This window comes from Papaver somniferum, chromosome 4 (assembly GCF_003573695.1).
Source record: "Papaver somniferum cultivar HN1 chromosome 4, ASM357369v1, whole genome shotgun sequence".
Taxonomy (NCBI): Eukaryota; Viridiplantae; Streptophyta; class Magnoliopsida; order Ranunculales; family Papaveraceae; genus Papaver; species Papaver somniferum.
Genome location: NC_039361.1, coordinates 106,795,490 through 106,823,305, shown reverse-complemented (window position 1 = coordinate 106,823,305; position 27,816 = coordinate 106,795,490). Strand labels below are relative to the sequence as shown.

The 27,816-nt window shown below is 36.6% G+C and overlaps 4 protein-coding genes across 4 annotated transcripts; 3 read left to right on the top strand and 1 right to left on the bottom strand.

The window, feature by feature from the left end:
• The first annotated feature begins 694 nt into the window (after nucleotides 1-694).
• Nucleotides 695-3,866, top strand: LOC113276273 (inorganic phosphate transporter 1-4-like). The gene is made up of 2 exons (XM_026525851.1): nucleotides 695-894; nucleotides 2,041-3,866. The coding sequence occupies exon 2, from the start codon at nucleotides 2,107-2,109 to the stop codon at nucleotides 3,703-3,705; it is 1,599 nt and encodes a 532-aa protein (XP_026381636.1). The 5' UTR covers nucleotides 695-894; nucleotides 2,041-2,106; the 3' UTR covers nucleotides 3,706-3,866.
• Nucleotides 3,867-13,344: 9,478 nt separating this feature from the next.
• Nucleotides 13,345-14,754, bottom strand: LOC113272946 (cytochrome b-c1 complex subunit 9-like). Its single transcript, XM_026522728.1, has 4 exons — nucleotides 14,727-14,754; nucleotides 13,649-13,758; nucleotides 13,510-13,557; nucleotides 13,345-13,395 (listed from the first exon to the last, which is right to left on the bottom strand). Exons 1-4 carry the CDS (start codon nucleotides 14,752-14,754, stop codon nucleotides 13,345-13,347), a joined length of 237 nt encoding a protein of 78 aa, XP_026378513.1.
• Nucleotides 14,755-15,128: 374 nt separating this feature from the next.
• LOC113276272 (suppressor of mec-8 and unc-52 protein homolog 1-like) lies at nucleotides 15,129-21,918 on the top strand. The gene is made up of 16 exons (XM_026525850.1): nucleotides 15,129-15,350; nucleotides 15,915-16,125; nucleotides 17,734-17,886; nucleotides 18,302-18,350; nucleotides 18,698-18,781; nucleotides 18,878-18,981; nucleotides 19,090-19,176; nucleotides 19,254-19,307; nucleotides 19,717-19,812; nucleotides 20,211-20,338; nucleotides 20,447-20,573; nucleotides 20,689-20,748; nucleotides 20,862-20,969; nucleotides 21,089-21,189; nucleotides 21,382-21,433; nucleotides 21,587-21,918. The coding sequence occupies exons 1-16, from the start codon at nucleotides 15,322-15,324 to the stop codon at nucleotides 21,683-21,685; spliced, it is 1,542 nt and encodes a 513-aa protein (XP_026381635.1). The 5' UTR covers nucleotides 15,129-15,321; the 3' UTR covers nucleotides 21,686-21,918.
• Nucleotides 21,919-22,689: 771 nt separating this feature from the next.
• On the top strand, nucleotides 22,690-25,705 carry LOC113276271 (RING-H2 finger protein ATL39-like). The gene is made up of 3 exons (XM_026525849.1): nucleotides 22,690-23,348; nucleotides 24,983-25,080; nucleotides 25,216-25,705. The coding sequence occupies exons 1-3, from the start codon at nucleotides 23,190-23,192 to the stop codon at nucleotides 25,583-25,585; spliced, it is 627 nt and encodes a 208-aa protein (XP_026381634.1). The 5' UTR covers nucleotides 22,690-23,189; the 3' UTR covers nucleotides 25,586-25,705.
• The last annotated feature ends 2,111 nt before the right edge of the window (nucleotides 25,706-27,816 follow it).

Here is a 27,816-nt window from a genome sequence, read left to right as displayed (position 1 = left end):
TGGGTTATCTAACCAGACACTATTGACTCCATACTTTCTGCTGAATTTTGCTAGTGTATCAGCAGGTTTATTACAAGACCTAGGAACAAAATGGGGTTCCCAATGAGGAATGGTTTTCAGACACTTAATGACATCAAGCAAAATGTCTTCGTTTTCCCAAACTATCACTGGCGCTTGCTTAGTTATGTAGCTTTCAATTCTTTTTAAAATACACAACTATACTAAGGAAAAAAGAACTAGGTAACAATTTGAAGTGTACATTTGAATCTAGCACAGATGTTGCCGATAGTATACTCCAAAGTACACCACCCCTCAGCAAAATTAGATTTACTATGATTTTTATGGGTTTTACCTTGCGTGAACGAGGTGGAAACTGGAAAACATTTCGACGGATCCTAAAAATCCCGAATTAAACCCAAGAAAAATGTAAAAGTTGAAAATTTGGAAAAGACTTTTTTGTTGACAAAAATAACAATAAAATAATTGAGAATAGAAAATATTTAGTAATATTTAATTAGCTGTCCGTAGGTAGAGAGAGACAAATGGGAACTAAAAAAGAGGGATGGTACGAGAGAGAAGCGGCTTCCAAGTTATGACTTTGTGTGAGTTGTTGACTAGTTTGGATTAGCTGTTGGATTTTAAGAAGCATATTCTCAGTGAAGATCCCATATTACTAGAAATTATTAGCACTAGCTGGTTAATTATGTGTGGTTACAGAATTTCCCCATGCACATTCTTCCACATTATAAATACCCCTTGCACAACGTCTCACTTCTCCTCACTCCCATCTTCTTCCTTCCTTGAAACTTCTTAAATCCCAAAAAAAACATCTCTCACATAAGAAAAACAACAGAGGAGGTTGTAATCTCCAAGTTCTGAAGATTATCTCTGAAGGTAATTTCAAGTTCTTTTATCTGTATTTCTTCTTCTTCTTCTCATTTTGGGTACTTTTTTTCACATTTTTCATTTGTTTGCCAAGATTTTTTATTTTTTATTTTAAAAAAATCTCATGCTCTCAAAATGTGATGATTCAAGGAGAATTTATACCCTGGTTCTGAATTATTAGTTCTCTTCTAGTAGTTTCTGATTTTGATCCATGCATGTGTTCAAGATTTCAAAGTATTTGTGTTTCCCTAGTTCATAGTACTATCTCTCAAGTCTCAAGGTAGATAAGTATGGTTATGTGTAATAACTATCGTCTTAATTTCTCATTAAAATAATTAAAGACAAGAAAAACAAAAAATGGCTTTAAAATACATTATTTTTTTCAATCATAGTTTCAAAATTTCAATCAACAACGATTATATTACGTTAACTTGATTTTTAATTTGTATAAACTACTGTATTTTTTTCTCAACAACCGACGTATTAACGTCACATTAAAGAAAAGAATCTTGAAATTTTTTTCACAGGGTCTGCATGATACGCCAGTAGTGACGTTTAATATTAAGTATTAAAATTCGAATTTGTATTTGATGATCACAATTTTTTCTTTTGATTTTTACAAAAATTCACATGGAGTTTTAAGTTAACGGGGTTCTTTGAGATCAATATACGGGGGTTGAGTTGTTCATCGGTGAAAAGCAAGATTTTCATCACTTTCTCGTACTTTTTCTCTTTTGGAAAAAAGGAAAATCTTCTAGTTTGTTCTGCTTTTTCTCCTACACTCATGGAAAACTCTTTTTAGTTTCATAGAAAGTGAATCAAAAATGATTTATGTGACTCAGATTTGTCGCCCAGTTCTTGTTCCAGAATTAGATGGAGTAATAGACAAAAACCTAAACCCTTCAGGCTTTATTCCGGTCTAAGAAGTAAGACTAGTAATCTTGAGAACCCTTTGACATAATTTTGGAAGTTTGCACGTGATGAAACTGTCGCCTGAATCGGTTGTGCTGGCTGACTCGCCCGAGCTCAGTTGTATTGTCTAAGCTAATTTTGTGTTTATGTCCCCATTTCATCCAAGGCACTTGTCATCACATTTACTGGATGCTAATTTCTGTGAAAAATTGTCTCATAAATTTTTTTGTTTAAAATTGGCAGGAAATCCATATTGGAAGAGATTCTTGAAGTTGGAAACAGAGAAGGGGAAATCCGGTCACATTAGCCATGGCTAAAAGTCAATTAGAGGTGTTGAGTGCACTTGATTTGGCTAAAACACAATTGTACCATTTCACAGCAATTGTGATTGCTGGTATGGGTTTCTTCACAGATGCATATGATCTTTTCTGCATCTCTCTCGTCACCAAATTGCTCGGGCGGATTTACTACACAGTTGGTGACAAGCCTGGTTCTTTACCACCAAATGTAGCTGCAGCTGTTAATGGTGTGGCTCTTGTTGGTACTCTAGTAGGTCAGCTATTTTTCGGTTGGCTTGGTGACAAGATGGGTCGAAAAAGAGTTTACGGTATGACTCTAATGATCATGGTTATCTTCTCAATCTGTTCTGGTTTATCATTTGGTCACGAACCGAAATTTGTTATTGCCACTCTTTGTTTCTGTCGATTCTGGCTTGGTTTCGGAATTGGTGGTGACTACCCACTTTCGGCTACAATTATGTCCGAGTATGCTAACAAGAAAACCCGTGGAGCTTTCATTGCTGCTGTTTTCGCTATGCAAGGTTTCGGAATTTTAGCAGGTGGAATGGTGGCAATTATAATATCTTCTGCTTTCAAAGCCAGGTTCAGTTCACCAGATTTTGCAACAGTTGGAGCTGCTTCTACAGTGCCACAAGCTGATTATGTGTGGAGAATTATATTGATGTTTGGTGCAATTCCTGCTGCCATGACATATTATTGGCGTATGAAAATGCCTGAAACTGCACGTTACACCGCCCTTGTAGCCAAGAATGCGAAACAAGCTGCTGCTGATATGTCTAGAGTTTTACAAGTTGAAATCCATGAAGAGCCGGAGAAGGTTGAGAAAATCACAATGGAGGAAAAGAATTCATTTGGGTTGTTCTCTAAAAAGTTCCTTCACCGTCACGGGCTTCATTTGCTCGGAACTACTAGTACTTGGTTTTTACTTGACATAGCCTTTTACAGTCAAAATTTGTTTCAAAAGGACATCTTCAGTGCAGTGGGATGGATTCCACCAGCAGCGACCATGAACGCAATTGAAGAAGTTTACAGAATTGCTCGAGCTCAGACACTTATTGCTCTTTGCAGTACCGTTCCAGGTTACTGGTTCACTGTTGCATTTATCGACCGAGTTGGAAGATTCAAAATTCAGCTGATGGGTTTCTTGTTCATGACAATCTTCATGTTTGGACTAGCTTTCCCTTACCATCACTGGACATTGAAGGAGAACAGAATCGGGTTCATTATCATGTACGCATTAACATTTTTCTTCGCAAACTTTGGACCAAACAGCACAACTTTCGTCGTGCCAGCTGAGATCTTTCCAGCTAGGTTACGTTCCACATGTCACGGTATATCTGCAGCTGCTGGGAAAGCTGGTGCTATAGTGGGTGCATTTGGATTCTTGTATGCGGCACAAAGCCAAGACAAAACCAAGACTGACCATGGGTACCCTCCTGGTATTGGTGTTAAGAACTCATTGATCATGCTTGGTTGCATCAATCTTGCTGGTGCATTGATGACATTTTTAGTGCCAGAATCTAACGGAAAATCGTTGGAAGAAATGTCAGGCGAAAATGAAGAAGATGATGCAGTGCCATCCTCAGACAGCAGGACAGTTCCTGTGTAGTGATTTTTATGTTATTTTGAGAGAGTTTTCACTTTTCAGTTTGTATGGAGTGTGGTTTTAGTAAGTAGTGTCACTCAGTATATGTTGCATAAATATGTATCCCTTTTTTTGAAGCAGATTTGAAATAACATTTCACCCTTCAATTTAGCTTTTCCTGGCTAGTATTAGTGTGCATACTCTGACAATAAGTGTCCCAAATTTTTGCCTCCCCCGGTATTTAGCACTTTTGGCTTGCAGTATCGGAAGTTCACAACCCATGCATACAGGGAATCCCACATTAGGCAATGGGAACCAGTTGGGGGAGTTGGGACACTTCAAACTAGCACAAGCAAAGTCATGTTTCATTAGTCTTTTAGTAGTCTAGTCTTGTGGGGTAAAATGTAGCAGTCAGTCATATGAGGGAAGGCCATCCCAACTTTTAATGCAGTTTGTGGAATTGAATTCTTCATTTTGGTAGTCAATTCTTTCTATATGACTTCTCACAGTCTCATATTCAATATCAAAAGTTTTAAGTTAAGTATCTGTAGTATCAATCTTGGTAGTCAATTCTTGTTGGTGATATTTTCTTACCTTTTTGACTATTTTGTTTGCTTTTCTTCTTCGACAAAATTATAAACAGAAATGTGGTTATGAAAATGTTAAATGCGACTCTACAAGTTTGTTTTCTGTGATTGCTAGTCTGCGTACACTGCTACGTAGCCCCCCCAGTTGGGAGATGGGATACTTAAAACTTTCAGAAATGAATTTCATTGGTCAGTTGACTCCCATGTAGTCTAAAGTCTTGTGGGGTGAGATGTAGCAGTCTGTCATATGAGGGGAAGGCCAAAATTTTAATGCAGTCTATGGAATTGATTTCTTCATTTTGGTGGTCAATTCTTTCTGTGACTTCTCACAGTCTCATCATGTACTCAATATCAAAAGTTTTTAAGTATTCTGTACATTTCAATTGATGGAAGATGCAGTTGGGAAACAACTGTAGTACCCGCTTGTTGGTGATATTTCACTTACTCTTTTGACTATTTTGTTTTTCTTCTTCAACATAATTACAGACAGAAATGTGGTTAGGAAAATGTGAAATTCCCCGCTATAAACTTGCTCAGTCCTGGCCAGTTTTAACTGATAGTTTGAGTACACTGCTATTTAGGACCTAGTAGAGCAAAGCCAATAAATAAATTTTTTAATCATATCTATATTAACAAGTCTTAGAGACTTCATTTACAGAAAGTGACCACTTGAATTCAGTTCCAACTATGTGCTTTCACACCACATACTGCACCTTTCAGATGGATTCTGCAGCCGTCAACAAGCTAACTAGCAAAATTGGCTTCAGCAATAAAAGTAGCTCCACCAGTGGTAAATATGAAAATTTGTTGAGCCATCCTTTTAAGTTAGTCGCTAGATGCATGACCAGAACTCCGAGTCCGTCTTGATCTCATAGAATGAGCTGCTGCAACGGTAGCTTGACTTGTACAAGCCGATGCACTTGGGTGGAAGTGGGAACCTAGTCAATGTTATTGTTGTTGAATTAGGTTCATCTATACACGCAAACTCATCCTTTGGTAGCTAACCTTCTCAAAAAGTTCCTCTATCCCCAGGATGCAAATCTAACAAAAAGCAACCCTATAACCAACTCTATTTCTTCTTGGCAGGGGTTCTTTTGCCTTGATTCTCTTTGTCGGAAACCCCTGGACGAGAGATCTTAGCCTGTTCCTTCACCACAAAAGAGTTGTTGTTGTCCTTAATTATGCCATTGAAATTGTTCTTTACCTCTGCAGTCGTACCCCTATTTGACAGACCTAAAACAGCAATGCCTTGTTGAGCTTCCATTAAGGGTCTCCTACAAGGGATATCCTCAATTGACTTCATCTTCTCAGTTACCTTATCTTTACAAGCTTCTAAACTGTCATCATAATCAGTTTCGTACAATGGCACCCTTCCTGACATGTCAGACACAAACCTACTCTTGATAAAATTCACCAATTCCTCTGGAGTTGGAGAACTGAAGAAGACATACGCCTTCCTGTACAATGGCACCCTTCCTGACATGTCAGACAGAAACCTATCAACCAACACTTTCTCTCAACGGCTGTATAAAATATACAGCATCCATGGAGGGTAATGGATGCCTTGGGCTGTTAATATCTTCCACCAATGACACTCCTTCGTATTTAACATCTGCCATCTTGCAAGAGCGATACATGACTTCAACGGTAACTTTGTCCATGATGAGAACCTTGCCGGTTGGTTTTGAGTCGCCTGTTTTTGCCGAACGAAGCCTTTCCTGCAACACACGATCACGGGTGATTCGGCCTAAGGTTTTATGTTCAGAGGAGGATGCATGAGAAGACGAGCCGAAATCCAACATAGACATGGTTGTTTGAAATTTCTTTACTGTCAAAATTGTGCGACAGGATCCAACACCCAACAACAGGAATTGGATGTCTTACATAGTTGTAGAGAAGAGCTTATATATCCCTGCTGACTTCTAAAAGCAATGACTCTAAATAAAGGAACACCAAATTTTAAGAAACTAATACAGAACTCAATAAGGAAATCAGTCCTGTGGTGCCGGTTTCCAAATTGGGTCACTCGGTCATTGTTTTTTACCAAGTGCTTTCCACCGTCTGTCCTACCAAAATTTCACACCATATGCTGCACCTTCCAAAATTTAACAAGCTAACTGCGCAGAGTTGGCTTCGGTAATACTAAAATATCCTCATATATTTTTGTAATTGTGCACAAATTCAAAAGAACAAAAAACTCAAGGTTTAACAATTGGTTGAAATCGGCTGACAATCTTAATGTTAAGTTTTTTGTGACATTCACAGATATCATTAAGCTAGAGGTAGATTGGCTGAGTCGCTGTGACCGGTTCCATGAGTTGGACTTGATTCATTCTTTACCAACCTTTGGCATATCATTAAGATTTTACAAGTTGCGGACATGCACTATGCTGGTGGAATTACAACACCATGTGAAGATGTTTTGGAAATGAAGGGTTGTTCTGATCTTAATACTACTGCTTTCATTAACAGATTGATTAAAGCTGAGAAACCTGATCTCATTGTCTTCACTGGTAAATAAATCAATAGCATTACCATATTATATTAATTCTGTGTTGCAACGATACGGGTATGGTATCGGATACCAGATACCAATACGCTATTATGATACACCAACTTGAAAAACAAAAATACGGCGATACGGCATACTCAATATTGATCAGTAGTTTAACATAAATATATTATATATAAGATAGAAACTTAACAAAATACATACATGTGTCGGTTTGAATGATTAACATATAATCTGTATGACTAACCTCGCTGAAGAGAGAAAAAGTCTGGATAAGAAGAAAGAAAGTCTAGAGCAAGATCAGTAGACAGATTCAGAACTAATATTTTGTCACTATAGTTAAAACTTCTCATAGAATCTAATAAAATATCCGAATTTTCTAATATTTAGTCAAAGTTTTCTAACCGAGTTGTATCTTGAAATATTGGGAGTATTAGTACGCGTATCCATGTAAATACGTATCGATACAGCTGATTATCCGTTTTAGGCGTATCGTTGTAACACGGTATTAATTGCATTAATATTGTTCGGTGATTTTTCACCATTTGTTTGGTTTGATGAGCAGGAGATAACATATTTGGTCAGGACGCAACTGATGCATCGAAATCTTTAGATGCTCCATTTGCCCCAGCAATTGCAGCAGGTATACCATTAGCTCACCTTCAGTAAATTCAGGTTTTTCCACAACCCTGCGAGATGCAGGGGATGTGAAAGCCGTCTTCACACGGCATGATCACCTATAAATGACTTTTGTGGTGATGGCATACATCTTTGTTATGCTGGTGGTTTTGGTTATCATGCTTATGGGTCGAAAGGATGGCCAGGGAGACTAATGTCAACGACTTTGGGAAAAACGAAAACGGGAAAATGGGGAGCAGTTAACTCCATTCACGGACGGTATTAGGGGTGGCTTACCTAGGCTAAAGCCCATCCCAAAATTTCTAAAAAGCTTTTTTGTCCGTGTAATTTTCAAGAAACCTATTTTGAGGCATAATGATTTTCTAAATGATTACACCATCTAGGGTATCCTTATAAGGGGTCTCTAAACCATATCAAAATTACTAGGTTACCCTTTAATTCGATTAGATTACTTAAATACCCTTTGACCAAATAAAAACCTAGACTAAAACTATTCAAAACAAAAAAAATCAATCTAACATTCTTTCTTCTCTAATTCTTCTTCTCTTCCTTCTTCATCTCCATTTGAGCAGCAGCCGAACTCCCCCCACCCCATTTCCATAACCCGATTAATCGTTCGATGAAAAATCTTTGATCGTCGATTAAAATTATAACTACAAATGAAAGCTAGAACGAAGCGTTGTGCTAGAGATCTAAATCCAGACACGCATGTTGGAATCAATTACAACCAAGCAAGTAATCAAACAAGGGAATCCCTAATCGATCTCTTAGGTACGGCTTATTCGTATTTGGTGGATTTCGGACGAACATTTGTCTGTCTTAGGTACGAATTATTTGAGTTTGCTGGATTTTGGGCCGAACCATGATCTGTCTTAGGTACGTCTTATTCGAGTTTGCTAGGTTTTGGGCCGAACCATAATCTGCCTTAGGTACGGCTTATTTGAGTTTGCTGGATTTTGGGCCGAACCATGAGCTATCTTAGGTACGGCTTATTTGAGTTTGCTAGGTTTTGAGCCGAACCATGATCTGTCTTAGTTTGTGATATCTCAAATCTTGTATACATCTGTGTCACTCATTGTATAATATTGAAAGTGGAGTATCCTTGCTATGTAGAATCAACTTCTTTCCAATGCCATCTTCTTGTTAATACCCTCATTCTGACTAGTTTTTATTGTACTTATTTTTTTCTTTCTTTGTGTTAGGAGACAAAAAGCTAGTGCTAGTGGTAGAGTTAATAACTAACAAGAAGAATAAAAAGAAGAGGTTTCTCATGTGCTTTAACATAGGTGTGGATATATGATCACTTCCCGAAGTTGAAATTAAGCACACCTATTGAGGTCGTGGATGAAACACTTCCAACTTCGGCCAAATATGAGTTCAAGGACCATAAGAAGAGGGATAAGCCTGAAAAGTTAATCAATTTAAGAGAAAGACTAAACTCTTTAGATGGGACAGATGTTGTATTTGATCCGTATAACAAAGAAGAAGAAGATGATGAATTTGTTGAAGATGAAGATATGCCTTTGGGAATGTACTACGGACCCTTGTTCTATCCAGGCGGGTTTATAATTTTCGATTCTCGTCGAGTGCTCCGCCAATTCGGATGTGTCCAAACTCTACCGTTGGGACATACCCATAAGTTCAAGTTGTTGCCTAAGGGAAGTAAAGGAACAAAGAGCACCTCTAGTTCATGGGAACCCAAATATGAACCCGAACCGTCGCTTGATCATTAGGAGCACTTGGAGGACAACATTTTGAGTTGGGATGAGTTACAAACTTTGCATCAAGATCCTCGTGAAGTTGTCGAAGGCTACATGGATTGGTATAATAAAATTTCCCATCCTTTAATTATTGATAGAGTTAGTCTAGCTCAAGTCGAAGCTGAAATGGTGAAGGCAAAAGCAAAGGAAGTTGCAGAGGAAGCAAAGGGAGCAAAGAAATCTGACAATGTTATCCATGATGCATCTGACGCAGTAGCGATGATGGTAAGCAATGTATTTATTTGTGATTTGGTTTTCTCCAAGTGTTCCTACCTAATTGTTGCGCAACTTGCACTCCATGTCTACTGATTTTAGTATCATGCCCAGTCTTTCATGTGCGTCACAAATTTGAAACTTCTCTTCGAAAAATGTTTGCATTTTACTTATACCTAGGGTTGCGGCATAGTGGTAGCAGGAAATACTACATTTACAATTTTGTTCATCACATCTTATATCAATGTAATAAATTTGGTTTGAATTGAAATTAGGTGACATCGGCTAAGGAGTTGTTTAATAAAATGAAGAAGAAAGTTAGCTGCAAACAAATGACATCAATGGCTGAGCAACAAGGTTTCTGCAACGACTTGGCATCCATCATTAGCACTGGTCAAGCTATTGGCTCAAATAAAAGGGCAAAAAGAACCCTCCTAGGACCTAGAGGCCCAAGTGGAGGTGGTGATGACAATGAAGGCGGAAGTGTAGGCCAAAGAGGACATGGAACTACCAAAAGAAGTCGTGGAGGAGGTCGTTAGTGAAGTGATAATGTTTACTTAGCACAATTTAATGTCTTGAATGCTAGTTTGTTTCTTTTTAAGACTTTATTTTGTATTTTAGTTTTGGATATTAGTTACTCTGATGTTTGGATGTTAGTTTATTATGGTATTGAGTAGACTTTGACTGAGATTATCATCCTCTTATTGGTTCTTTATACAAGTGACAGGGTCAGGTTCGACTCGTAATGTATTGGTGCTTTAAGTTATCGTAACAGCCGAACCTGAAAACTCCAAGGAAGTTTTGTGGGATATGTCAGGTTCGGCTTTAAATATGCTCTTGGTTTTAAGCCGAACCTGACAATTTTTTGCAATTTGTCAGGTTCGGCTGTTTTTGGTGCAATCATATAGAGCCGAACATTACTCAGTAACTTTTGAAAACCTAACAACTCCAAGGAAGTTTTGTGGGATATGTCAGGTTCGGCTTTAAATGTGCTCTTGGTTTTAAGCCGAACCTGACTAATTTGCAAAGGATTTTTTGCATTTTGTCAGGTTCGGCTGTTTTTGGTGCAATCATATAAAGCCGAACATAACTCAGTAACTTTTGAAAGTGGTTATTAACACACACATAAATAAGAAAAAGCTAAAATATTTAAACCATATGGTGTATTTAAGGATACATTTTTTGTGATCTATAATCTCACCTCATCCTCACAAAAGAAAACAACCGATCGGTTATGACAATTCCAAAAAGACTTCATATCATGTTTTATGGACTTCCTAATCTTACCGCAGATTCATCGACATCGTCCTCTTCATCTTCACTTATTTCTTCATCCGTCATTGCAATTACTTGATCTTTCATAAGCGAGATGTACGAAGCTTTCCAAAGGTCCATTTCTGTCGCGTAGTTTGCACACCAATCCATCTTTTTATTCATAGTCCAATATTTTTCACCTTCGTTCTCTTCTTCTATATAGTTAAAAACGATCTTGAAAGGACATTCTCTTTTCTTCGTCTTGGTCTTGTTCTTTCTACCCGTCTTCCCAACATACACGGAACCTTTTTTATGTTTATCGACGTCTTTGCCGCTTCTCTCACAAACCATTTCAACCCGGTTCCATCGGCTTTGTTGCCCGATAACTAGCACGCAGTTTATTAGCAATCCATGTTCATAAGCCCAAGTTTTTGCTTCCGATTTACTTCCCCATCTCTACAGGAATACAAGGTCACATATATACTTAGTAAACGTTTCGGATATAGACTTTTAACATATAATGTAATACATCACTCAATTTGTTACCTACCAAGTCATTTTGGAAGTGATCTCGATTGTCTTCGTAAATAGTGTTAACAGCCGAAGGTTGCTCGTGCATTGGTTGAGGTTCATAAACCATGATCTACAAGAATACGGCGTGGTAAGATAACTTAACCAAAGAAATTAACTATAGGTTCGGCTAATTCGAAAAATTTCAAAAAGCGCCGAACCAAGCGAAATATTAGAGTAGAACAAGGTTCGGCTTACTCGATATTGAAAAATCAAGAGCCGAACTTAGTACTTGTAGAAAGTGGAATTATAGTTAATGTTCGGCTGAAAATATTTGAGCCGAACTTAACACAGTAACTCGAAAAAAACAACAAGAAATATGAGGTTCGACTATCCTATGAAAGCAATCGAACTAGCCGAACTGTTCTTCCCTTTTTCAAAGTTCGGCTATTAATTTACTACCGAACCTATTTCCAAACTCCGAAAAACTTTGTGAAAATTCATTTTTTAAAAGAATCGAAGCTATAAAAAGGAGATTAGATACCGTATAAGAGTATACCTGTGTATTATCAGCAGAAGGTTCTTCCATAATGTATTCATCATCTGGATTTGGCTCATAGAAACCATCATATTGACTTTTAGCTTGAGGTTGAGTTGAAGTTTGAATAAAATCATTCTCATAATCCAAAAAATCGGCTAAATACGGATCATTGTTGTAGTTGATGTGTATTATATCGCTTTTACGAGATGAAGCTTCTCCTGGATCATCCATTTTGAATCACAAAAATCACATAAACCTCACAAATCTCAAACACCCTAGTTTTTTTCACTTTTCTTCCTTTGTCTCAAAAACCACACTCAAACTAAAAAAATCAGAGTTTTCAATTGATATACACTCACAACTTAACTTAGTCAATCATTAAAATTATTAATTAATCATAATCATTAAGGTTAATTAATCAAGGATAGTTATGCCATTATAAAAAGTGATAGATAAGGGATGGTGGTGCTATTTTATTTAGTGACCCTATTTTGGCATTATTTAGTATACCTCAAAAAAAAAAATCAGTATGCCCTCAAAATAGGTTTCATTTTCAATATCTGCGAAGTTTAGCCCATATATAAATTTGACTTAGCCCATTAATAACATATGACGCTGGTGAGATAAAACCAGGGAAGTAATTCAAGAATATTAAAACACGGCCCCACGTGAATTAATCATTGGTAATATCATCCCTCCGTTCAAACACTAAAGTAAAAAACACGTATTGATGTTGTTTCTGTTATTAAATGGCTGCCGTTTTGTTGGGCTCACCTGCTATGAGTCAATTCTTTCGTCTTGATTTACTCCTTTTAGCTTTTTACTACTCGTGTCATGTGTATTATTAATTAACTAGAAGAAGGTGTGAAGAGTAACATAATGACTAACTTCCTCTCCTTAATTGGTTATCCTTGGTCCAAAAATGCCAACAATAGTTGGCTACACCACTTTAACTAAATAATCACTGCTTAAGGTTAGCTTTTTGGTTTTCTTCCTCCCCAAACACAAATATATCCAAAGGAATAACAGCGAAGCGAAGCAACATTAGAAAGATAAACACGGCTGTATAACAACAAAACTACAGCCCCTCCGAGAATCGTCTTCAGGGAAGAACTTTAGATATGCACAAAAAAAATATTTTTAACCCACCCAGACATAGAATCCTGATTCCATCGCCGACTCCATTAGAACCTGGAAGTGCCTCGATGATGAAAATCTTACTACCATTGATCCTCAAATTCTCTTTACAGGTATATATATGTAGTCTTTCCCAAATATACGTGGTGTCGGTTAATTGATTTTACTCATGCTCATATGTTTCATGTTTACAGTTTCAGCAGGTACAATCCAAAGAAGTGATCTTTGAGAGGAATCTGAGGAGGGGTCGCGGGGGTTGGCTGTTTAATTGCGCACAGTTTATCTTAAACCAGTGTGATACTCCTGGACAGATAGTATACATATGATTTGCAATAAATTTTTAAGTTGATAAAATCCAACACTGCTAATATTATAAAGTTTGACAGACTTCATTACACAAAGTGTACACTTGAAAATTGAATCAGTCCAATTATGTGCTTTCTAACTGTCTGTCCGATCACCAAAACTTCACACCATAAACTTCAGAAGGATTCTACAGTCGTCAACAAGCTAACTGCGCAAAATTGGCTTCTGGAATACTGAAATATCCTCAAACCTTTTCTATAATTATGGACAAATAAAAAGTTAGAGCTCAAGGTTTAACAATTGGTTCAAACAACTCTTCAGTTACCTACTTGTATCAAAAAAAAAAGAATGTATATTGAAATTACTTACCCCGGCATTGTTCATGTCCCACAGCTTCTTAACTCCATAATCAACAGCCTGCAAAACCATACACAATCTCGTAACATCAGCTTTATACTACGGTTGCAACAGTGATTCATATTTCATGAAATTTTAATCTAAAACATACCTTTTCACCAGCGAAGGCACCAGCAAGAACGACTGGAATATAAACGGAGTTTCTCTGCATAAATAATTTGTAAAACACTTCGGTGACCGCTTTAGTTGTCAAATTACTCCCTAACGTGGGAGAATGGTTTTATTAACGGTAGAATGACAAATACAACTAGATTATATGTATTCCCTCTTTTGTGATGTAGAAGAAGCACATCAATAACCTAGTATTTATAGGGACGGATTACATGGCTAAAAGCAGTTTCCTAATTGAACTAGGAATATGTAAATATACATCAAAAATGAATTTCCACAAAGCAAACTCTAATTTTAGGCCCCTTTGCAGGGGCGGAACCAGAAATATTCTATACCCCAGGCTTGATTGTTTTTGAACCCCGGGCTTAAGCTTAAGTTTCCCAAAGGTTTTAAGGCCCAATTAAAATAAGGTAGTAAAAAATATGTTTTGGGCTTTCGGGTGGCTCCAGCCAGGGGAAGCCTGGTTGTAGTTCTGCCCCTGCACTTTTGGTTTTCTGAAACATAAGCCAATCTCAGAAGTCAGTATCAAAAACATTTTGCTTCGTGAATTTAACTTTTATGCTTCTAGATATCATTCTGAAAATTGTACACTCGAACTAAATTCTAACCGTTTTGCTTTTATAAATCTAAAAACAACTTCTTAAATTTCAAATAGGTTATCACTCTTTTTCAAGGTGCCAGAATTGATCATGTCAAGATCTATCCTACATAGTTCCTGCAACACAATGACACTTTAGGCTAAGTCCTATTGGCTAGGTTGAGCTGCTAGACTAGCAGAAAAGTGTTGTCTATTTGTTAACACTAGTTCTCTCTCCTACCATTTGCTCGCACTTGAACTAGCAGCGAGATAGTACCGCTGAATGGTTCAACGCCACAAAAATCACCTTTTCGCTGAATGGTTCAACGCTGGAGATTTATTTTTTGATTCGGCGGCTGAGATTGGTTGCGCTGAACCAAACAACGTGGACCTGAACCAAACAGCGCTGGGTGCTGATGTGGATTGTTAATCTAACTGCTAGATTAGCACACCATAGGACTATAACCTTATGTGGCGTTACTGTGTGACGTATATCCTTCTAATGGCATATGCGATAGTCAAGTGCGGGTTCAATTTTGAGGATGTTCAGACTCTTTTTATTTTTTAATTCTTTTTAATCGATCAACAGCGGGAATTGAATACGCAAACTATAGGTTGGGAGTCCAACCCCTGACAAATTGGGATAATGCCAGTTGGTTAAGGATGTGCGGACTTAGTTTAGTCAAAAAGTTAAAAGTATGTTCGGGAATTATACTTCAGGACAATTTTTAGAAGCTGAAAACCACATGTACTTCTGCTTCTAGAGAACGCTGCCAAACGGGTTTTGTTTCTAGTATGGAAAGTTGTCCTTGAAACTGCGGTTTACATTGAACCAGTTCAGGTCGGTCACGGTTCTATTAATATGACAAAAGTATCCTCATTTTCCAAGTTTTTCTCTCAATAGGTTTCTTTCTCTCCTCTAAGCGCCAAAACAGTTTCTTCTTTTTGTTAATTTCGTTAGGGTTTTGTAAAATTCCTTCCCCAAAACCTAACCAATTCAAATAATTTCACACTGAAATTTTACCTCTTCATCCAAAAATATCAGAAGCTCGTGATCGAGGCAGCAATTCGGAACAATGTCTACCCTAGAAATTGAAGCTCGTGAGTAAGTAAAAAACAGACCCTACTTTTATTTAGTTCTTATCTGAGATTTTTGTATGTAAAGTTGGTGATTTTAGCTGATATATAACCTGGATTGAGAAATAGTTTTGTGTTAGATTAAGGGCACGCTGTTACAGTATTAGGTTTACAAAATCTGTCACATTGTTGGTAATTAAATTTTAGCTTCATCTCTGAAGATAGTGATTATATTGTATGTGATGGGGGTGATTGATGCCGAGGAGTCAGAAACACAAGTAACTGCATATTCATTCATGAAATAATGGTGCCATTCTACCGAAACACGAATTAATGAGATAGGGGAGGATATGTGATGGTTATATTGCAAAACATCGGTCCATCTGGTTGCTACTTCGATTATTTTGAGTGTCTAATACTTGTCTGTATCCACTTAGGTGTTCTGGTATACTCTTACATCTGTTGTTGTGTGACAAATTTTACATGATACTGACTTAAAAAGAGGGGGGCACCATGTATAGTTCTGTTGATGAAAGTTTTGGAATGAGAAGAAAAGTAGTTGTCTAATATTTTATTTCGTAATTTTGTGCAGTGTGATCAAAATTGTGCTTCAGTTCTGCAAAGAAAACAATTTAAATCAAACTTTTCAGACTTTGCAAGGTGAGTGCCAGGTCTCGTTGAATACCGTAGACAGCCTTGAAACATTTGTCGCTGATATCAATAGTGGAAGGTGGGATGCTATACTGCCTCAAGTTGCACAACTCAAGCTTCCTAGACAGAAGCTGGAGGACTTATATGAGCAGGTAATTTCTACTAAGTTGAATTTCGTATAATTCGTTGAGTTTGTGCTCTTTCATTTGGTATTCATGGTAGTCTTAAATGGTAAGAGGAATTTGTGGTGTTTAATTCTTGGGTTCCAAGGGAAATATATTAGGGCATATTGACTTTAGGTGCTGTACTTTTTTGGCATCTAGGGAGGTCTATTGTGGCCTTCTTGAACTTTGCGTAGCATAGGTTGGCTGCGATGGCTACCAAGTTATACTTCAGACTGTGAAGCATCTTTGTTGGTAACATTGTGCTAGGAGGATGATTTACCGGGAAACTTAAACTTTTAGATGCATGTTCTTCCTAATACTAGGATGATTTGGGGATCAGATAATTTGCGCTATCTACTTTTGAGCTTATAGTTATAGATGATTTTTCAAGGTCCATACTTAATCTCTTTTACTTAAAAATATAGTAAATGGCTTTGTTTGGATGCTTTCTTATATTTATGGTCTGGCTGGTAGAGAGAACCAAGAATTTTTATGGGAAGAATTATCGAATACTAGGGGATTGTGGCAATATCCATGGACTTTGGGTGGTGATTTTGATTGTTGTAGATTCACTATGTGGATTAGGGCATATTGATTTGAGGTGCTGTACCTTTTTGGCGTCTAGGGAGATCTATTGTGGTCTTCTTGAACTTTGCGTAGCATAGATTGGGTTTTTTTGTTCTTTTCTTTCTGAAGCAAGTAGATTGGCTGCAATGACTACCAAGTTAAACTTCAGACTGTGAAGCATCTTTGTTTACCATTGTGCTAGAAGGATGATTTACAGTGAAACTTAAACTTGTAGATGCACGTTCTTCCTAATACTAGGATAATTGGTGGCGTAGATAATTTGCAGTATATCCTCCATCTATTTTTTAACTTATAGATGATTTTCAAGGTCCATACTTAATTCTCTTACTTAAAATTAGAGTAAATGGCTTTGTTTGGATGCGTTCTAATATTTATGGTCTGGCTGGTAAAGAGAACCAAGACTTTTTATGGGATACTAGGGGATCGTGGCAATATCCATGGGTTTTGGGTGCTGATTTTGACTGTAGTAGATTCACTATGTGGAATGCTGTTCCAATCTTTGATAATCTTGCTAGAAGTGAGATCACATCACAGTATCATCTCAACAATGTGTCTTATTTTAGGAAGGAGAATAAACCATCTTATCATATCCTTTTACATTGAGACTATACACTTATATAGTCTAGAGATATTTAGAGGTCTGTTCTCCGAAGACTTGGTGGTTAAGTAGAGGGAAAAAGTGTACCACATGTAAGGTATCTAACAATCTAGTGGCCTTTTGCTGTGTCTTGGTTTTTATTCTTTGTTCAGGCTTCCAAAAGCATTATAGCTGTGGGTAGCTTTATATTTTCTTATAGTTGTAATTTTGTGCCTCCTCAGCATTTTGATATCAATTTTAAACCATCCCTTAAAAAAAAATTTTCTTCCTAATTCACCTAGGCAGATAATGCATGCACATCTCCTTTTATCGTTGCGTTTACTTGAATTGTTCTTTGAATGGAGTATCTTTTTAACTGTCTTATTGTGCCCAAAGACATCTTATCATAATATGATCTGTTTGTTTTGTAGATTGTTCTGGAAATGATTGAGCTTCGAGAATTGGACACTGCACGAGCTATTTTGAGACAAACTCAGGCAATGGGTGTCATGAAGCAGGAGCAGCCTGAAAGGTATTTACGACTGGAGCATCTCCTAGTTCGAACTTATTTTGATCCACATGAGGTTAGTACTGGATTTGACTTTTTTCAGTCTTTTGTATTTTGCTGGTGCTATTACCTATTTAGCTTGATACACTATGAAGACACGCCATGCTATAGTACTTCTTCAAATTCCTGATCTGGAAGGGTGGTATTGTGTTACTGGAGTGTGATCGTTAAGCTCGTTGAAGTTTACTTTCGAACAGTCATAGGCTGTTTAGGATTTTGTGCCTAAACTCCAAACCTATGTTTTCCTATCCTAGCGATGCATGTTTTTTGTAGCTAATCTACTGGCTTTTGTCATGAACTAGTAACGACATTCACCTCAGAAGTGGAAATGATTATGCTGAATTATTTACTTCTTAGTCTCCAGAGTGTACTTATCGATTTAGGTGTCACAAAATTTCTGCTTAAACTTGTCTTCCTCTTTTTCGTGACAGGCTTATCAAGAAGCAACTAAGGAGAGACGCCGTGCACAAATTGCTCAAGGTTTGCTTTCATCTTGATGTGATGCTTTCATATTTTTTACAGTATACCATCATTGCAAGTAAATGATTTTTTCTTTTTTTAAATTCTTTTTCCTGCCAATTTACTATTGGTTTTCTGTTGAAAATGTGTACTTCGGAGCTCCTCCTCATTCGAAAAAACTTTCCTGACCTCTTGATTTGTCTTCTTGCAATTTCCCATGACCATTGAACCTTAAAAGTTGATGCAGTTTTAGTATCAGTAAGAGATTGAGGGACGAGGGAATAGTTAATGTTGATACATTGTTTATGATTTATTGTATGAGTTCGTTTGGTTTGATTCTGAACTAGTGTTCTTAATGTACTTTCCAGCAATTGCTGCCGAAGTTACTGTGGTGCCGCCTTCAAGATTAATGGCTCTCATTGGTCAGTCCCTGAAATGGCAGCAGCATCAAGGTTACTATCCCATTACCTTTTTAAATTGTCTTGGTCTTTGTAAGTCTTTTTATTTGCAACTCTGGTCTCAGCAAAACACCCTTATGTCTCTTCTAGGTATGCTGCCCCCGGGAACTCAGTTTGATTTGTTTAGAGGAACCGCTGCGATGAAACAAGAGGAAGATGAAACTTATCCAACAACACTTGGTCATCCTATCAAGGTAAGCATAGACATCGTTTTTATGAATTGCACCCTCTGTATGTACTGTAACTATGATTTCGTTATGAACATGTCTATCTTATTGATTATTGGAGGTGTCTCCATGCAGTTTGGAAAGAAAAGTCATCCGGAATGTGCTCGTTTCTCGCCAGATGGGCAGGTCCTTGTATCTTGCTCTGTTGATGGGTTTATTGAGGTATATTTGGCTTTTAATATTTTTGGTGCACTTTCTTAAAGTCATCAGTTGCTCTCTGATTTCTCAGTCTGTTTTAGGTTTGGGACCATATAAGTGGGAAGCTCAAGAAGGATCTTCAGTACCAGGCTGATGTGAGTATTCTAAGCTACTGATTCTCCTTAATTCCACTTCATTAAATTCCTGTGTCCTTTTGTTCCGCACAAAAAAAAAAAAAACCTTTATTTGTTAGTTTCAGGCTATATCCCTCTAAATATATTTGTTTAAAATGCAAATTACCAATTGTTTCCCCTGATACAAGGGTTTCCAAGGAAGTTAAGTTTTGAGGTCTTCCTTTCACGTTTTGAGTTTTCTCTGTGAAGTCTTCCAAATTGTTCAGCGGGATTACCTCGTTGTCTCTGCATTTTTGTACATGCTATCTTGTTTCTTTAATATTTTTTTATACTGGCCAATACGCACATTTACCATCTAAGTGTAAGGCGTATATTTTAATTGGTCAGACTTGTGCTTCTACAGTTGCTGACATGATACGGACTTTTGCAGGATGCTTTTATGATGCATGATGATGCTGTCCTATGTGTTGATTTTAGTAGAGACTCGGAAATGCTTGCATCTGGGTCACAAGATGGAAAGATTAAGGTAAACTGCTATTGTCATACTATGTACTCGTTTTCTTCTTTTTTATATTATTAATTATTTAGTTTTTTTATACTATTGTCATACCTGTTCCTTATGCACATGTCGATATGTAAAGAGATTGTCTCATGAAATGTGACACCTGCATATGGTGGATCACATGGAAATCATTTATCAATCAATTACTTGTTTATGAATTTATTCTTAGAATCTTCTCCTCATTAAGAAGGTTGCCGTCGTGCAAAATTAGCCCTTAAATCATCTTTACGTGGGCTACAGCCATGTTTAATTTTCGTACCTATATATTTCGTTTTGGTGGATTATTTTATGTATAGCACATGAGCTGAGCAGGTATCTTTATATTAGTATTGAAGTTTGGCAATGTTACATTCATGTTCCAGGTTTGGCGGTTAAGAACGGGTCAATGTTTGCGTCGTCTTGAACGTGCACATTCGCAGGGTGTCACAAGTGTCGTTTTCTCTCGTGATGGAACCCAACTGCTAAGTGCTTCCTTTGACAGCACTGCAAGGTTTTATTTTAATTTATTCGCAGTTAGTTTGTTATACCAATAATTCATATAAAACTCAGGCATTTATTCTGTTAGCTGCAAAGTTATTATGATTTGTATTTAATGCAGGATCCATGGCCTCAAATCTGGGAAGTTGTTGAAAGAATTCCGTGGCCACACATCCTATGTGAACGATGCTATCTTTACTAGTGATGGGTCTCGAGTTATTACTGCTTCTAGTGATTGCACAGTCAAGGTAATTTATCTTTGAGTAGTAACTTCTTTGGATGTTGTTAGGGATTTTATTTACTTTTTACGTTTTACTTTTTTTTTCTTGTATACCTTATAACACCAGTTTATGTTTATTGCAGGTTTGGGATATGAAGACCACCGAGTGTTTACAAACGTTCAAGCCACCACCTCCGCTGAGGGTACATCTATAGCAAATGCAATTTTTTTCAACAGTGAATTGCTTCACAAGTGACATGATTTTGCTTTTTTTAACGTTTCTTGACTTTTTATGTTTTCGTGGTTGAACTACTAGGGAGGTGATGCTTCTGTCAACTCTGTCCATCTTTTCCCAAAAAACACGGATCAGGTTTTAGTTTGCAACAAAACATCATCGATATACCTCATGACACTACAAGGACAGGTAATCTCATCACCATTTTTGTGAAGCCCATGTAGAATTATTTTTGTTTTCGTTTTTGATGAATCGAGTTTATTCCTTTTGAAATACTAGTATGACATAGTTGATACTTTTCTTTGTAGGTTGTAAAGAGTTTCTCATCCGGTAAGAGAGAAGGTGGAGATTTCGTTGCTGCTTGTGTATCTCCTAAAGGAGAATGGATATATTGTGTAGGAGAAGACAGGTACTTTCTCTAGTTTATTTTAATTTGTCCTTTTCTACAATCCCCGTATAGAAGTACTGTCCTGCTATGGACCATCCCTGAGGAAGCTTTTTATTGTTCTGCCTATGGAATGTACACAATTTGAGAGCTCTTTTCAGGAACCACAAATCTTTTGCTATCCGTTATTACTAACCATCTGTTGTTTATGTGCAGAAATATGTATTGTTTCAGCTACCAATCGGGCAAACTTGAACACCTAATGAAGGTACAATATATCTGTACTCCTCTCTCGCACACAATTGTTCCAAATATCCATTATCTTACTGAGAATAAAAGATTTTCTGTATAAATCTGCATACAGATTACATAATTCCCCTGGGTTGCAGTTTTAACTTTTGTCCGTACTTTTTGCTGACAGGTTCATGAGAAGGATGTTATCGGGGTTACTCACCATCCACACAGAAACGTGGTTGCCACGTACAGTGATGACTCTACATTGAAAATATGGAAGCCTTAGAGTTTTTAATTGCATCCATATGTTTTGTAGCCTCTGTAATAGAAAATTGAAACCCCAATGTTATTTATCTAGGCATTCGAATGGGCTCATCTGTATCTCAATATGGACTATGGAGAACTGAAACAGGGGTCAAGATATCGATTCATTGTATTTTATTGGCAGGGTAGTTATTTTTCGTAACATCCAGTTTTGTAATGTCTATCTAACCATAGAAGTAATTTTTTCATACAGAATCCAGTAGCTTTAAATTTTGAGCTGAGAATCTGAAACCTCACATCAGAAGTGGCCTAGTGACAATTTTTAAACCATTTCTATCCATCTGGTGAAAGCTACCAATCTGAAATGTCATCTTAAGCAAGTTGCTTAAGACTTCAGATGCACCTGAATGACTTCTCATATCTTCCAAATGCTATAAGATTTGGAAGCTGCCCTTGAACAAGTCACCGGTGAACTAGTTGCCGGTATCAAGTTGCTTAAAGAGTCATCTGTAGTTTTAACTCTATAACCTTTGATTTTAAAATTAAAACAAAATTTTAAAGTCTGAACTCCGAAGTCTATAAAGAAGTCAATTGCATTGCATTGAAGATTTCAGCTCTCTCAAGTGGGTTAGGCAGATTCTGTAGACTTCTTTATTAGTAAAATGAAAGGACTGCAGATTCTCCAAATGAACCACCACTAGCCTTTCTAATGCTATCCCTTAACTTCCTTGTTTGTAGGAAAGGACTGCAACTACAAGACCCACTATCCCTAAACTGTACTATCATTCAACTATTCTAGTACTATTAGTCTACTTTGGATCCTACTTGGATCATATCTAAACTGACTAAAAAGGTAGTTAAATTTTCAGTTAAAAATCATTTTCCACTGAAATAAATGGATAATGAAAAGAAAAAAGAAAATCTTAAAAACAAATATGAGAGAACATGTCTTTTGTCAATACACAAGTACTTGTTCTTCTCATCACTGTCTATCCCTTTGAGCTGTCTAGAAGTAAACACAATAAAAAGCCTATTAATATATAGGGTTGATGTCTCCACCTTAACACCTTCTTATCCAAAACTAAAGAAGTCATGAAATACTCAGACCCAGCATAGACATGATCATTAGTAACTTCATTTGCTGTGTGATCAAACAACAACAACAACAACAAACAACAGAATCTTCTTAAAGTCTAGATCTTTTTTTTCAATTTACCCCAATCAATAATTTTTGTTACCCCATTATGTCTAAAAAGTAGAATCCATAGATTTATAATCAATATGGGACCCATTCTGAGTAAGACCCTTTATCAATCAGAATGTGATTCCAATAGGAGCAAACAGAAGTGTTTCTAATATCAATATCTTAAGTTTGAGTGGATCCAAAGGGATTTAGATTCTAAAATAAAAATAAAAATGAGTACTTCTTCTTGAAGAAATTCTATTTTCTGACTCTGGGTTCTTTCTGTTTCCTTCTTTAGCTGCCTGTATCTCTATCTATCTATTCTGAAGTGGGGTTTGCAAAGATGCTTGGTTCAGGGATGAATTTGATTACAACAATTATTGGGTTTGGAATGAGTGCTACTTTTATAGTTTTTGTTTGTACAAGATTGATTTGTGGAAGACTTAGAGCTGCTGATTCTAGACCTGTTTTTGAGATGGACTCTAGAACTGATCTTGAACAGGTAAGACTTTTTTTGTTCATTCAATTTGAAATGGGTCTTCCTTTTTGTTAATGATTTTGTGTTTAGTTACTCTCTTTAGTGTTTTTTTGATATTTTAGATTTGGATGTTTCTTTTTTTTTTGCCCAGTATCTGTTTGATGTAAGAATCACTTTTTGATTCTGAAATTGAAGTGAGAAGCATTATGGTAGAACAATTATGTAACTAGATGTCGCATGTTCCATTGTTTAAATAATCAATTCTTGAGTTGAACTGATTTGGATTTGATTTAGATGCTTAGCGAAGTTGCAAACTTGATCAATCCTTGACTAGTTCTAGTTCATTGAAGGAATTTGATTCAAAGGCAGTACTGAATGCAATTAGTAAGATGATGGGAGATGTCAAAGGTTATGTCATGTAAAAGATTTGAATTGAAGGAAAGCCTGATTGAATTTCGGGACTTCGATTTTTAAGTTTGGTTTAGTGATGGTAGGTGAGAAAGAAAAGTTTTGCTTTTGGGGTATTCTGTGTATGCTTCTTGTATTTCTATTTATGGGAAGGCAATGTATGTCAAGTATTGTACTTGACTTCTGAAAAAGAATGAAAAATTATTAGGAAGAAGTGGGGGATTACATGTCATACTTTTGATCAGAGTACGAATCTTACTTTTAAAGATTATAGAAAAAGGCATGTATGCTTGAAAAGTTAAAATGGGATTTGTGCAAAAGGGAAATACCTGAAAAGAGATCTCTACTGAGAGCAATTTGGCTGTAACTTGTAAGGTTAAGGAAGAACTGGGTTGGATTTACGGGCATCTAGGGAGAGCAATTTATTAAGTTTGGAGATGTTTTTACGGATGATTCCCTTTGAGCTTTTTTGGGTTTTCCTTCAACATAGTGGTCTTCTGAATTATCAAAGTGGAAGTTTGTGCACAGAGCTTGTAGAAGATCCTACGAGTAGCAATACATAGATAGTTGACACAAGATGATAGCCCGTGGCAGGTTTTTAATGATATCCCTTTTCTGAAGGTCGTCTTTGGCCGTACTTTTTGCTTTCCACATTAAGAAAAAGATAAACTGCTGCTCTCATAAATGTGCTAGGATCACTAATTAGGCGGAGTTTCTTTTCGTCATTTGCTAGAGATTAGAGACGATAGGTCTCTTTTGTTTCTTTTGTAGTCTATTGCCCTCTCTCATAAACAGGATCTGATTGACTGATTTGCCATGGTTGGAATCTATGCTCATTATTGGCGCATGAGAGTTGTGAAACTCGTATCTTTGCAAGTGACTGGCTTGTGCAGAAGAGGGGGTATATCCCTTCTTCTTATTTGTCTCTCTGTTGATGTGATTAGCTTAGCCAGCTCATGTTCTTAGTGGTTTTAGGTTATCTGTGACAGTCGTGTGGAAATAATGATAATTGTACAAGACAGTGGTTATGTTTCGCCAAATTCCATATTAGATGTGAATAGGATAATAAAAGAGATGGCAGTGCTGTTGCTGTTTCAAATAACTATGATCCTAATTTCATTCACAGCTTGTACATTCTCTCTGAATGAGATCTCATTATTAAGTACTTTTGTTTCCCTCATATTTACCAAATGCACATATCTGGAAGCTCGTATTGGTACTGTCTTTTGATTTCTGAAATATGTTTACAGCCAGAGCATAGGATTACTGGCCTGGAACCAGTTGCTGTTGCTTCACTGCCCACAATGAAGTTCAACCGCGCAGATTTCCAATCTGCAGAAGATGCTCAGTATGTGACTTTCTCTCACTTCTCGTTTGTGTTGGTTTGTTATTCTAGCTACCTGGGGTTTTGGTGTCGTTTGACACTGATTGTTGCTTTATATTTTTCCTCATGATATTCTTTGTATGTATTTTTCTCTGTCAGGTGTTCAATATGTTTAGGAGACTATGAAGAGAAAGAGATACTACGGATAATGCCAAAATGTAACCACAATTTTCATCTTTCATGCATTGACGTGTGGTTAGAAAAACAATCAACTTGTCCAGTTTGCCGTATCTCGTTACAAGAATCATCATCAAAACCTGCAATATCACCAAGGTTCGGTTTACTTATCCAATCTGTAGATGGTTCTCATGTGATTAACGATTATTCTCATCCTCAACAATGGAGTCATCCTTATTATCGTGCACATTCAAACAGTAATTCAAGTAATCAAGGTCTTAGAGAACCTATACCGCGAAATTCTGACACTACTACTACGTATTCAATTGAAGTCGTAGAAACCAGGAGATAACCTGCTGTAAATTTGTTTCTGAAATGTTCATGTAAAGATAGATTTGACTGGTTTGATTTCGATTTTCACAGAGATATGTTTCTGATTGATTACACGATGAATTTAATATATGTTCTGTTAGAGTTAGCTAGCTTATATCAATATTTCCAGTGTTTGTAAAGTGAAATTAAAAATTGCTTGTAGTTTGTAGGTTGGGTCTGTATATCTGTATTCTTATCTAAAGAATACAGATGAATTGAGAGCATTCTTTGAAGGTTTAAGCAAGTATATCTGTATTATGATTATCATCTTTATGTATATATACTAGGTTAATAACTCTTGCATCCCCATTGTTTGTTTAATCTGTCGAATTTCATAAATTGCCATGTAACACGACCCGTTAAGAGTTCTCTAAAGCCTTCCTAGTTTGAGGCCTATAGAAATTATTTGAGGCGCACAATTTTCTTCACCCACCAACACTAAAGAGATAAGGGGTGTCTAAACTAAGTAAAAGTACTAAGTTGCCCTCACTATTAAAACCTAATTCTAAGCCTTATCCATCTGGATTTTATATCTATTCAAATCCTATTAAAATTAAAACTCATTCAAATCATTTCCCTCACAAACTAAAATTAAAACCTGATTTCATTAATTGATTCTAACTACATCGATCGTTTTAAAGGAAATTTCATCACCTTGTTTTTGCAAAATAATCAAACTAAACATCGCCGATTGCAACCCATTACTCTTAGTTATACTAGTGATTGACTTCCCCATTCAAAATTGAAAATTACAAACACTCTTGGGTTTCTGTGTTTGACCATAATCGGTCGACGTCCATGTCCATATTGACCGATTCCTATAATAATAGCTCTATGTTCATGACCACGTCAACCGATTATTCTGCATGTGTTATCTGGTTGAAGAAAATTTAATCAGGATCAGTTGATGTCCATGCCAATATCGCCCGATTCTGGTATGGGAGAAATACCAGGTTTTCTATATGTTTTTTTCTTTCTATAATTGGGTTATGTGAATGTTCACATAAACCGATTGTATAACCTTTGATTTCTTATAAATACCGATTTTGCAGGTTAACCCATTTTTTTCTTCAGTTACTACTCGATCGTAAAACGAGTATGAAATCATACTCGTTGTCGAGTGATGTGCACTCAATTGCAGTTCGAGTATAAAAATTTTATTTGAAATGAAAACAATTTTATACCCGGATTGAAAGTGAGTATGATTTTACACCCAATTTTGAAAATGAGTATGATTTCATACTCGGTTGAAAATGAGTATGAATTCATACTCAATTTGAAGATGGATATGAATATGTTTGATGTTTTTCAACACCTGCTGATAATTGGTTGATGTGAAGGTTCATATCGACCGATTCTGGATAAAGAAATATATATTTTTTATTTTGGAAGCTATAATCGGTCTATGTACTAATTAGTATCTACCGATTCTGAGTTTTCTTCATGAATAATGAACATCAACCAGAATCGGCCTATAAGAGCATAAACATCGACCGGTTCTTGGTTGATGATTTTACAAAAAAATCAAAAAAAATTCATGTTTGGTGATTATTAACATTAGTTGATTTCTGAGTTAACAAGATTAAACATTTGTTAAATCGAATTAACACTAATTAATCAAGGGAAAATTAGCCATTAATTAAAATACTTAGATAAGGCGTGTTGAGGGTGGAATTTCATTTTGGTTCTACCCGTCCTAGTCGCACCTAATGACAACACTTTCTAGGAATGGTAAGAGAGAACTTGTTTTCCATTGTACCTTGTCCTTTATTATATAGACTTTTCAAAAGCCCTTCCTTTTATGACATCATGCCACATGTCCTAAACCTCCTTAATTACCACTAATGTCATTCCTTCTCTAATATAACCTTCTTCTTCTCCATTAATCTCTTCCTTGTCCCTTTTGTCTCATGGGCATTTTCTTATTGGACTTGGGCCTTAGTCCCCAAGTCCTCCTCATGTTGGATTTCCTTCCCCTTTGGGGGCACCCAAGTCCTGCTAAAGGGTATCATTGTTCATGTACCAACAAGGGGTATTTCATGTTACTTCAAAATATTCTTTTTTGTCTTCTAATGGTAAGCCTCAAATAAAACCTATAGGCTTCAAATTAGGAAGGTTCTAAAGAGGCCAACTGCCTTATAATACAAGGTAAATTGAAAATGGCCAGACTTTTGAACTTTTGGATTTGATGAGTATGTGATCCAAAATCTG